This window comes from Melanerpes formicivorus, unplaced genomic scaffold (genome assembly GCF_026170545.1).
Source record: "Melanerpes formicivorus ecotype bairdi unplaced genomic scaffold, bMelFor1.0.p_v2 SCAF_12, whole genome shotgun sequence".
NCBI lineage: Eukaryota > Metazoa > Chordata > Aves > Piciformes > Picidae > Melanerpes > Melanerpes formicivorus.
In genome coordinates, this window is record NW_027142364.1 from 11,923,658 (window position 1) to 11,936,702 (window position 13,045).

The following is a 13,045-nucleotide window of genomic DNA, read 5'->3' on the forward strand; positions in this document are numbered from 1 at the left end:
GGGATATATTGCTAAATGCTGAAGGCACTGCTTCATCCTGGGAGGGAGGTAGAGACATTACAAAATAAAGCAACACAGTTCTATTTGATGGTTTGGGTCATTCACCTGAATGATGAAGGCTGTTCTTTTCATGTGGTTTGGCTGTTTCAGGATAGCTGTGTAAAAAGTATTTTGGTCATCTGGTATCACAAAGCAGGAGATCTCTGTTTCTCAGAGTTCTGCTGAGCTGCAGCTGTTCCCCCACACTTCTTTGGATAATTCTTGGCTATTATGATCTAGTTTGTTTAAATAGCAGAGCCTGATGCTGAAATGCTGATAATACAGAGCTCTAGCTATGGTTTGGGTGATTTTGTTTCAGAAGTTTACATAATGAAAACTAGCTATATGCCCATCCTTGGCTGATATGAGGCATTTTAAATTTGAGTGTCCTTGAGGTTGAGTAGGCAATTTTTTCTATTGATGAGTGATCTCATTCAATTTGTAGTACAATTTTGGGAGTCAGTGCAAAGGATGAGGCAATAAACCAGGCTTGAGAGAGAGGGTGGGAAAAGCAGCATCTCCTGTTTAGTCAATCAGCCCAGAGATCTGAAAGGAATTAGTATTGAAACAGCAGCCCAAGACGTGGAGAGCCTAAGCTGTTAAGCTTAGTATGGAAGACTAGTATGTGAGTTGACTGAGGTGAGCTCATATGGAAGTAAATATCCGATATCAGAGGCTTCTTCAGCCTGCTACACACATAGCAAGACAAGTACTGAAAACTGGGTTAGTTTCAGGGTAGGAATAAGATAAAAATAATTCTGACTGCAGATGTGGATCACTGACACCACTTTCTATTTAGTAGATTTTTCCTTGGCAAGAAAACTTATGGCAAGGTAAGTTTCCTCTCCAAAGAGGGTGCTTCAGATTCAAATGGTTTCCTAAGGCATTATGATATGGACAAGTTGGATTAAATGATCAGTTTTAGTATTATGTGTGTTGAAGTCTACTTCTGCCTAGCTGTAATTATAGCCATATGCTGGTCTTTTGCAGCACTTTGATTGTATCTGGTGTCTGAGAGTGCAGAATTAAGACTGGGAGCAACTATGGATTGAAGGTTTCCTTCTTTAAATGCAGAGGTTTAGTCTGCATTGTTCTTTAATTATGTAACAGTTTCAAAGTGTTAAACCTCAAGTTGAGTAACAGTGTATCTACGTGCTACTTTGTTCTTTCCTGTAAGATCATCATCATCTTTGCATCGACAGGTATTGTTGAATGAGATTAGAAATCTTGACGTTTTTCTTCCTAACGTGATGATTACCTTTCAAAATAACCTGATTCCTGTGGTTTGCTTGAGTTGGCAGGAGTTGTTAACATTTTATTCCCTTGGTTGGACTGGGAATTGTGTTAGTGTGCTGCTTGCTGAAGGGGTAGGAAACAGCTCACACATTTGGTAATTGACTGAGATTCAAGTCACGGTAATGTCCATCTTGGAAATTAATTCTGCCAAAATAATGATGGACATACTTTAACATGCAAAATTTGTCATTATTGCCTGGTGTTGGTTGTTTTGCATCTGTCCATAACAATGAGAGAGTGGGCGGAGGGGAGAAGGAAGAGGAGTCAAAAGCTATGTAAAGCATAATTGTAAAAACTGGAGCTCCTCAGCTTCTGACTCTTGTCCAAGCCAGTCCAGGAACAGTTTGCTTATATGATACTGAAACCTAGAAACTGAAGACAGTTTCATTTGAACTGTGTCCTTCTATCAGCTCTTTTGATATTTGCATACTGAGTTTTGGAGACCTTTTCAGAATGATGCTTTGGCGTCATTGTATTGTTCACAATTTTGATCCGCCTGTGGTCGATATATCTTCTGGTCTGACAGTGCATTGTTTTGGACGCTTCCTCTGTGTAATTGTCTTGGAATCTCTTGTAACTGTTTCATACTAAAAGTGAAAGCACTGACTTGAAGTGTCGAGGACTGCTTTTCCTTCTGTGATTGTAGATTTCATGTTTGTTAACCATCTCTGGCTAGGAACCTCTTAAATATGGATGCCTTACCTATTTTCAGAAAGCACAAGATGAGAAAATACCGTGTGTTTAAAAACACAGATAAAACCCAAATTCTCACTGAGGAGTCCATTTACCTATGTTGTTTCCTTATGATGCCTTGCAGAAGAGTTGCATGTGTTAGGGCTTGCTAGGAATGATCTGTTCTTTCTCAGCTGGGAAGTTAGCTCACACCAGTTTGGAGAACTGCACAGTAACACTTGTGGGGTTTTTGTGGAAAGAGTCCCTAAATTAGAATCAACTTCATGAAGATGTTAAACTTCATTAATTTCTGCTTTAAATTGTTTCTACAACAACAAAATTACATTGATAGACTAGAATGCCAATTTTCTCAGGACTTGGACATTTCAATTTTTTGTTGGCCTAGAAATCATGAAAACTGAAAGGCTATGTTTTACTTGCAGTTTGTTACATGTGATGTAGTGGGCTGTATCTGGTGCCTTTAAACATCTGCACATGAAGCTTCAGAATAACAACATCAACTTCATACACAATTGGCACTTTACTTCCTCTTGTAACTCATTGTTGAACTGAATTTGGATGGAAAAAATAATATTTTTTTCCTTTAGTTTAATAAATTTCTAAATATTTTGTTTTAAAGACTTGCACTGTGCTAGTACCTTTACAAAACTAGCATGCATTGAATTTTATTTATAGCTGATTAATTGAACTGATTGCTTCTGGGTTCCTATGTTCCAAAAGATTTTTAGAACTGGTAAATCTCATCTGCTAAGTTTGGGTTTTTTTCATCCCTCTTTTCTAAAGTTTGTAGGAAGAAAATATCTTTCTGTTTTTCCAGTATTTATTTAACTTCATAAATTAAAACTTGGTGGTCACAGGATTGAACTGATGAAACTATATTCTTGTTTCATTAAGAAGCAGTATGAGATGCAAAAAGGTGATTTGGTACTTCAGGAAGCCCAGGCAGCCAAGAGGGCCAATGGCATCCTGGCCTGCATCAAGAACAGTGTGGCCAGCAGGAGCAGGGAGGTCATTCTGCCCCTGTATACTGCACTGGTTAGACCACACCTCGAGTACTGAGTTCTGGGCCCTTCAGTTTAGGAAGGATGTTGACTTGCTGGAACGAGTCCAGAGAAGGGCAACGAAGTTGGTGAGGGGTCTGGAACACAAGCCCTATGAGGAAAGACTGAGGGAGCTGGGATTGCTTAGCCTGGAGAAGAGGAGACTCAGGGGTGACCTTATCACTCTCTACAACTACCTGAAGGGAGGTTGTAGACAGGTGGATGATGGTCTCTTCTCCCAGGCAGCCAGTACCAGAACAAGAGGACACAGTCTCAGGCTGCACCAGGGGAGGTTTAGGCTGGATGTTAGGAAGAAGTTCTATACAGAGAGAGTGATTGCCCATTGGAATGGGCTGCCCAAGGAGGTGGTGGAGTCGCCGTCATTGGAGGTTTTCAGGAGGAGACTTGATGGGGTACTTGGTGCCATGGGTTAGTTGTTTAGGTGGGTTGGATTGGTTGATGGGTTGGATGCGATGATCTTGAAGGTCTCTTCCAACCTGGTCTATTCTATGTAATTCCAAGGGCTTAGCTAGGATCTCTGCTGTATTTTATTGTTGGCAGCCTGTATTATCCGCTTGAACGTGTGAATTTATTTTTCCCCCCTAAATTATTGCACTGCTGTAGATTATTGTATAAATTTTGGCTGTCAGGTTTTAAATCTATGCATTAAAGTAATTTAAATTCAGATTATTTTGTTAAATTTTTTTTTATTTCAGTTTCAGTCTAACTATGGTATTTAATACACGGGAGAGGAAAAAGAAAATCACAGCAACCAAATGAATCTTAGGACCTCTGACACTGTGATATATGAAAGCTTCATGGCTGTTCTTTTAGCTCTATAGAAGGCTACCTACCTGAGGCTGAGAATCTAAGTAGTGCTGCATTGTACTAGGTACATGGATAAAATCTACATTTTTTTCCTTCTAAAGCTGTTTATGTGCTGTTGCATAGAAGTAGGGTTGATAACATACCTGAAAGCTTGGAGCTGATGATTGGAACACCTGTCTATCTCCCTCTTCTGGATCACTGCTTTCTCACAGGATAGGCCTAGAATTGCCATACACTAGTTGTTCTTCTTAAGTTCTCATTTCTCTGTGCATTTGCTACTGTTTCTTTATTCTTCATTTCAAGGGCTCTTTCCATAGTAGGAAATGGGAGCAGTGTGCACGATATTCAGGAATCTAATGAATATCCAGTTTTGGACTACAAATTCCTGAGGTTCCTGTGTTACCTCTTGTAGAAGATAATGATCTTTAACTGCCTTTTTTTTCCTGGATGAATCTCATGTCATCTTGGACCTGAAATCAGTCAGGCTCAAACTTGTTAGAGATATGTTTTCAAATAAGGGAGTTGCCCTCATTTTTTTCCAAGGTTCATGATTCACCAAAGACCTGGTAGACTAAGGCAGCACATGGTGATACTTACTAAGGAGATTATATTCCTGAGCAGGAAAATCTCCTTAAAATGTGATGTGGAATTATAATTATTGTTCATAATCAACATTTTTAAAAAGTCTACTATTACTCAACTCTGGATTATGGCATTTTAAGAATATTCTTGGTTTCCATATCCCCCTGCTTCCTGTGTTATCAAACTCATCAATTTCTTAAGGGGCAAGTTTGAAGAGAAGTGTGGCATGCAACTTGGGAGTGCCAAGGCATAATACACACACTCATGATCTTTGAGTCCTATCTTTTACAGTTTTTGGTCATCTTACCAATTTCAGGGTATTTTACTTGCAAGTTGAAATGGTTGAATGTATCTGTACTGGTCAGAAATCAGCAGCTTATGATGATTCTTGCCTACCTGCTGTGAACTTTCTGAGGAACTTTATGAACCACAATGGAGAAACTCACCTGAATCACAGATCAAGACTGTGACCTCACTAAACATCACAGTTTGAGTGATGTAGAACTTGGCCATATTCCTGCCACTTCAGAAACAGTCTAAATTGAATTTATAAGCAGAACTGACTACATAGGACATGGTTATAAGGTTAGCAAAGCCTTGTGAAATTGACACAGGAATTGCAAAAGTTTGCTGTTGTTATGCTTTTATTTTGATATTATTTTAACACAAAGTGTAAAATCATCTGAGCAGAGTATTAAAATCTCACCAAAACCTGTGTAATTCTTCAGAGTGCTTGGCAAGTGCTACCTTCGTAGCTTTTTGTGATGCCTTTGTGGCTATGTGATATGATGCAGCCTTTCTGATGACTCTGAGGTGACATTTAAGGGTAACAGGGAGAGGTAGTCTTTCCCAGAGTGGCCTGAACAGTTTAGTACCTGAATCTAGTAGTGCAGTTTATATCCCTTTGAGATACCTAATCAGTGCTTCTGCCACTGTTTTTGACTGACACTTATTTTTAAAACCACTTAAAATGGCCAGGATAGTGGGGTTTGTTTGATTGTTTTTTAACAAGCATTCAGCATAGAAACCACTGGAGTACTGTTTGTGAGTTCAGTCAAGTCTTCATTCCATAAATTTTCTTGGGTTTAAAGCTCAGCCTGTCTTCTGATCTTTCATTTCTCTTCTACCTCCTCTCACAGAATTACAGAATGATAGGGTTTGGAAAGGACTTCTGAAGATCTAATCCAGCCCCTCCTCCAGAGAAGGTTCACCTTGAGCTCCTGTCTTGTGGTATAAAGTTGTAATGGAAGGGCCCAACATTTTCTGCTGATACTCAGCTGTGTAAAACTGCGTGCTGGGTAGGCAAATTCCTGTCAAGCAATGGCTCACTTGATGAGTCAAGTGGCATTCTGATTTTTCTGGTTTTAAGAGATATATGGAACTGCAGTTCAGCGTTCAGCTGCTTTTAATGCTGCTCCCTTGCTCCAAGATCACTCCCCAAACTTGAGAAGTTAGCCTCCATTTGCTTAAAATTCCTAGAGGACTCTTCTGTGGCCTGGTAACTGTGTGCTACAAGAGAGTGAGTCACATGGAGAAGTACTTCAGGAAAAATGGGCAATTACCTTTACTAATTGAGGTTTATAAAGGTTATGTTTATGCCAGTCCGCATATTGCCTAATTTTTTATTTTCTTCATAGCTCCAATGAAGTGTTTGGCAGTTGGGAAACCACTTATTGTGGTGGAACTTGCACACTGAGTGGGTAGACAAGGACTGGGTAGTGTTCATGCAGACCAGAGTGGATTTTAAAGAGCAGGGCTACTCTGAATCTCTTAAATTTTGTAGATAGCAAAGTGAAAGAGTGGTGTAGTGGCATGAAAATATGCTGACTTCAAATAAGCACTGAAGTTCACAAATTGTGTGAATGAATTACGGGCACAGGAAACCAATGGCTATCAGTTCTGCAATTACAAAGAGTATAATCTAGTTTTGTATTTTTGTTGATACTTATCTGAATTTGGACTTTTTCAATTCCTTTTTCCCCTTCTCTTGTAAAGGTCCCTACAACTAAAGAGTTTTGTAGAAATGTGTCATTTTGATTTCCTGAAACTAATCTTAAGTTGCTAGTTTTCTTTTAGGTCCTCTGGATGTTTATTATTGAAGGAAAAAAAACAACCCCAACCATACCAACTTCAAATGGTGGTGATGGTTTTTAGGGTACAGTAGCAGTTTTCTGCACAACAATGTTGCAAACCATGCATTTTCACAGGACTTCTTGGTGTGTGCAATCCAGTGCCCACTTTCCAAATTGTTCCCTTCTTGCCTTACTGTAGTGTGAATGAATGCACTTAATGTATTTAATCTTGCAGTAACAGTCAGACAGGAAGATGTTACTGTTTGCACTTTATTCCTGAGATTCTGGCATACAGATGTTTAGGTATCCTGAAAGTCACAAAAGGTAGCCTGTGGTGGGGCTGAGAGTGAAAGCCTGGTTTCTAGAGCCTGTTGATAGTTCTTCTTTCTTTTCATTCTGTCATTTCCTGCACCGAGTAGAATATTCAGTTAATACTTTACCAACTTTTGATTTCCCAACCAATAGTGTGGGTGTTTGGTTTTTTTTGGAAGTTTTGGGTTTTGTGTATGTGTTGTTTGGGGTTTTTGTTTTGTTTTGTTTTTTCTTTCTTTTCCAAGTCTATTGAATATTATATAGCTTCTGTCAATAATGAGACTTCTTTGTGTGTGGTGTGGATGTGAGATAGTTTGGGTTTTTGTTTACTTGCATAATCTGGGACATAATCAAATCCCAGAGCTCTGGGGTGTTTGCCTATGGGCTGTGGAAACTGTTGCCCTGAAGCACTACTTAGTTGTGTAGGTGCAGCATGGGCATGTGGAAGACTGCTTGATAAGGCTTCATGGAAATAATAAATTCTATAGATTAAGCCCTCAGTACCTCAGCATAATTTACCAGGGTTTGTTTTTCTTTCTGGATTTACAGAGATATGAAAAATGCTGTAATTGGAAACAACAAACAAAAAGCCAACTTGATTGTTTTGGGAGCAGTTCCAAGGTATGTCCTTTGCTACTCTCCTTTTCACTGATACACAGCAGGTCTGGAATAATGATCCTTAGCTCACAGGCACTTTTTGTTTTAACTTTGACTGTAGCTGACTGCATACTTTAATGTAACTGAGAGACTTGAAATATCTGTTAAGCTCATGCATTGCAGAACAGGCTGTTGAGTAACTATTTTAATTTAGAATCTCTAAAGTAGTCTTGGTTATATTTTATTAAACTTTATCAGTTCAGGAATTAAATTAATTTCTGACACTGATGATACTAATGATGGATGCAGGTGGTTGTATCTTTACCCTGTTCTTCAGCCAATTGCTTGGTGAGTTCACAAGTGAAAATGTATAAGGTTATGTCAAAAATATAATTTAAAAATATTAAAACCCGTGTGACAATTTGTTTGTCTTCTCCACCTGCTGCAGAGGATTAAAAACCATTGATCATGCTTTATTGCTGAATTACTTCAGCTGATGTTAACATTCTCTGAATACTCATTCCACTAGTACAGATGTAACAGGTAACTTTAGCTGCTGGATTGCTCACTACAGTTTTCATTTCACCTCTCTTCTGCAGCTTGCTTTTAGCCACAATTTGCAGCAATGGAAAAGGAAAATGTTGAGCACTGCATTACTTGTGCTAGCAGAATGGGACCCACCCACCTAGGTCCCAAACTGTCCTGCTTGTGAAAGCTGCTTCTGGCTTGTCAAAAAATGGTTTTATTTTCAGGGAATATCTTCTAATTTATAGATTGCTTGTGTCAAGGCTAGTCCTTTAAATTTTCTAGAGATTAGCTGTGGGAAAACCCTCTCTATAAAACTTGCTGAATTGTTTTCTCTTCATCTGTTTGTATTTTATTAAAATGGAGAAGTTCACATGAGATGAAAAGATGGAAGTGGACCTTTGTTAAAGATTATGCAAAGTTCAAGGAATTTCTATCAGCAGCAGGCCAAAAGGGAATCTTACAACTACTGCTGATTCTTATGATTCTCATTTTAAAAGCACTGGAAGATCTCCAACTTCAAATCTAGGATCTGCCTGTTCATAAATTTTATAGGACTTCAGCTTCCTTCAGTTACCATGTTTTTTGCTGTTGCATGTTCTGTGCCTAGTAATGGAAATACGAAAGGGTTGTTTGGTGGTTGTTGTTAATGCCTTCTGGCTGTCCAAGTAAATTATATAGTTAATCTGTAACAGCAAATAAATGCCTGGCTTTGGAAAATCTTAAAAGGTAAACTACCATGCTTGTCCTCACTTAGTACAAGTTATCCTCGAAGGAACGGAAACCTGATGTCAAGTCTTTGCAGACTAGAAAGACATATGAAGGTAAACTGCTTGGTTACTGTGAGAAAAGACAATTCTCACTGCCTAAAGCTAAAATGGCATTATACCCCAATGTATCTTTCTGAAGGCTTTAGAATTTCCTAAAGGTATTGCAGACAAGCTTAGATTATAAACTGTTTGGATTAGAAAACTCCTTCTGTTGTTCTCTCTAAGAAGGTGGTGAGAATTCATTTGCTTTTTTTGACATGCTTTCTAATTTATGAAATGGCTTCTGAGGCTTTTAAAATATAGGAACCTGTGGAATTTCAATCTGCAAAGTCAAACCTTTTTCTCAGAAAGAACAGGAATAAGCAAGACAGCAATTTTAAAATTAATATTATTTGAAGTCTCCTCTGCAAGGTAAATGAGAAGAACAGTTTTCTTTTCACAGGGTTAGACTGTAGTCTCCTAAGGGAAGTTGATTGTTTTCTGTAATGGCATGGAGACTGTTAGAATTCTGCTGCTGCTTTGTCCTGTGTTTCAGCTTCCTGTGTGCTTATTTCTTGCTTCTCTGGCCTTCCCTAAGTATTCCTCCATCAAGCTTTCAGGAGACACCCTTTAGGCCTAAAGACCCTCTTCGGATTTCTGTCATGTAGAGGAAAAGAAAATAGTATGTTCAAATATTAGAACACACTCATATGGGGTTTGGAAAAAAGGGACGCTCTTTTGTTTGAAATTGGTCCAAATACTACTGGTAGCTGTTTTAAAATACTAGACTGCTGTGTGGTTGGAAAGAAATGCCAAGTCCTTTGAAGCTCTCCATACAGGAAAAAATTGCTAGGGAAGAATGGCTGAAGCACTGCCATTTCTAGGCCAGTGGCCTCCTGAGTCCGTGAACTGACTGCTTGGTGGTATAATTGCTAGAAAGGTAAATATACCTTTTTTGTTGTTGTTGTTCCTTTGAAGTTTGGTCTGACATATGGTCACATATTGACCACTTACTCTGAAGAGGGTGCTGAGAAAAAGCTGATTGAAGAAAGCTTATAGAATTGCCATGTCTGGACATGAGAACCAGGAAATGTCGAAAACTATGCAAATATAATATGCAAACATGGTCCCAGATCTTAAGAATGTAAATGTAGCCAGCCTGTGTGTGGGTTTTGTTTCTTAAATTATTTTCTGTCTTTTGGTCTCTACAAAATGAGAATTCTTCCTTTGCATTCTCATTAGATGCTGACCTCAGGCACCTCTGTCAGGACTTTTTGAAACCTGCTTTGTAATAACTGTCCCAGAAAAGGAAATTTCTGAAAGGTCAGGGAGAAAAAGGTATTTAAATGCTATAATACTAAGTTCTGTCCATGGCAAGAAGCTAGCTTTCTCAAAATAAAATGGCTTACTCTTTGTACTGTCCTTCAATTTAATTTAGTTTTTCCCTCCCTCTACCAGACATTAGTGCTAGCAGAGAATGGAGGCAGGTTGGACATGATGATCCTTGAGGTCTCTTCCAACCTTATTGATTCTATATTAATTATTGAAGTGTTCTTCACTTGACAGCTCTTGTTCCTATCGAACATTAGACATCTCTTAGGAGTTGTAAGTTCAGTATTTAAATCTTGTTGTCAATTGATCTAAGGTCCTGAATCTCAGGAAAATAAGTGCGCAGTTCAAATGTAAATTGTTTCTTCCTAAGTCATCCTGTCAGGACTTCTGATTTACCAAAACAATGTTCGTTTGGTAGCAGTTACTCTGCAGTGCTGCTGGCTCCAAATCAGAACCCGTATCTGCTGGAGTTTATAAATGGAAGCTAGAAAAACACTTGCTTACTGTGAAGTCCAAGCTGACAATCATACTGCCGTCGTACTTACTGCCCCTGAACACCTATGTCATAGTGGAACTAAAGATTCTCACTCAAGTGGTTACCAGAACCACTCAGGTGTCTTGCTGTTCTTTGACATGAAGCTGTCATTCCCTTTCTGCTTGACATTGCCGTGTGACCTCCCAGATACATATAGCCACAGACTGAAAAAACACTCTGCTGCTTTTTACTGTTCTTGGAGTTACTCAGATAGTCAAGAAGGTTATATGACTCTTCGTTTATTAAGTAGAAGATAAACCACAAACCTTCTTGGTGTGGGTGTCTAGCAGTAATAGGCATGTGCATATAGGAAGTGTGACTTCAGTTTAACACCAAGAAGGCATCTGTTAGCTTGTGTCCTAGAAACCTTGGCTTCATGGCTAGAATATTGAAGAACTTCCTGTAGCTAATCCTGTTTTGAGCAGTAGGTTGGACTAGATGACCTCCAGAGGTCCTTTCCAAAATCTTCTATTTCCTGATTCTGTAATCTGACTTACTGAAGAACTGCCTTTGTGTTAAGTTTTTTTCCTTGGGGTTATCCTTGAATTCAAGCACTCACTCTGTAAGTTCTTTTAATTAGTGTCTTTGATGATGCTACTTCTAAAGGACTGGCCATCCTTTAATCTTAGAAATGCAAGTATCTGCTTGACAGCCATCTCTTCTACAGACAGGATGTATTAGCACTTGCCTGAGTATTCAGCTCTATATCCATAGTTTAGCCAGTAGAAGAAAATACTTCCTTATGAGTGTAAGTATGGTTTCAAGGAAAGTCTTAATTCCTTGATTTATAACTTTATATGCTGAAATTATACATGACAGATGTATTTGTGCAAATGTGTTGTGCTTGGTTGTCGTGGTCATGCAAATCTCTTCAATTACCGTCTGGTTAGGATTAAACACAGCAGTACTGAACTCAATGCTACCCCAAAATCATTTTAGAGGTTCTCTAAACTACCTTTGGAGATGTGCACTGATCCATAGGCCAAAGATGGAAATTTGGTAAAGAAAGAACAACACAGTAGTGGATTAGGAGTTAAATTGCTTGGATCTGACACAACTTTTTCTTCATACCTGGGGCAGTAAAGTCTTTGTACTGTTTCAGAGAACAAACTTAGCCATCAGCTGCTACTGCAGTCTTGAGTGGCTAGACAGGTGTGATTAGGTTTGGCAATGGCAGCAGTATTTTTGAAAAAGAGTTTTTAGTTTCTAATCTTAAGTTAGTCACCAAAACTTAGTTCTTGTGTTGGAAAAGTTCTGGTATTGTGCAGAGGAAGGGGCCAATGAACGGTGGTAACTGGTATGCAAACCTCTAGGTGTTCTTTTTTTCTGAGTAATGGACGGTAAATGATGTTGACTATTTTTGTATCTGATGGTTTATTTTCTCAGTTTCTTTGTTAAATAAAAAGGGTGAAAAATCCTTAGTAGCTGGGGATTGTTTTCATTGATAAAGGATGAAGCATATTTTAGGAGTTCTTGTGAATCATACAAACCTGGGATTCAATACAGTAATAAAAATAGGAAGAACTGTACCTTTGGGGGATTTCTAGGTTCACCACACATGCTTTCTGAGGAGGACAAAGGAGCAGTCGGTTAATTTATCGGTAGGACTTGACGATCTGGGAGGTCTCTTCCAACCTGGTTGATTTTCTGATTCTGTAATTTCATGATGTGGAATGGGGAGAAGAAACCTTCTGAAGGAGGATCTGCCCTTTTTATGGAAAAAGGATGGCAATTCTTTCCCATCAAATTTGTACAACGCTATTTGTTAAACAGGGAATAAAGCCCAAACCATTCTTAAATGTGAGGGGATGAAGCATGGCTGTGGTTGCTCTTGCAGGCATGTGAAGAAAGGTTTCAAGTTTGAGGTCTAGGGAAAGAGCAATGCTAGAAATGCTAGTGAAGTGGCAGATATGAAGCTGCCAATATGACCATTTTTTGTGTTTTGAGTGTTAAACTGGACTTTGATATGCTAGATAATCTCTCAACATCTGTAGAGGATCTTTGTTTCTGACAGGAATTAACAATGATGAGAAATCAAGCTAGAATGAATGAACAAAAGGGTATAAAATTTTTTTAAGCTCCAAAAAGCCAATGACAATTTTGAGTATTAAATTTGGCTGGTGTCTTTTGTTGATTTTGTTGTTTGTTTATTTATTTTCCCCTTAAATACTTACCGATAAAGAGATAAAAGTTGTGGTGTTTGGTTTTGTGTGGTTTTAGTTGTTTGTTAGGATAGTGTAATTGCATTTTACAGAAGGCAAGGAATCTGCTAAGTTGATATACCACTTTAAAATTGGAATCTGCTACTTCTGAGGAAGAGTTTGACTGCTCTAACAAAACCAGAGGTCTATCAGTAATTGTTATATGAACTGTTTTGGTAAAAGATGTCTCTTAACTACAGAACAGAGTGTGTCATGTGTCTCTTTCCAGAAGAGAGATCTAGTG

General features: G+C 38.6%; 1 protein-coding gene across 5 annotated transcripts in view; it reads left to right on the forward strand.

Moving 5' to 3' along the window:
* The window catches only part of ARMC8 (armadillo repeat containing 8), a 66,499-nt gene that overhangs the window by 9,119 nt on the left and 44,335 nt on the right, over positions 1-13,045 (forward strand). For 4 of the 5 annotated variants that reach the window (XM_068145383.1, XM_068145384.1, XM_068145386.1 and 1 more), the window contains one exon: positions 7,412-7,483. The exons of the other annotated variant lie outside the window; for it this stretch is intronic. In XM_068145383.1, coding sequence (XP_068001484.1) covers positions 7,412-7,483 — 72 coding nt within the window. The remainder of the gene's footprint in view (positions 1-7,411; positions 7,484-13,045) is intronic. 5 annotated transcript variants of the gene reach the window in all.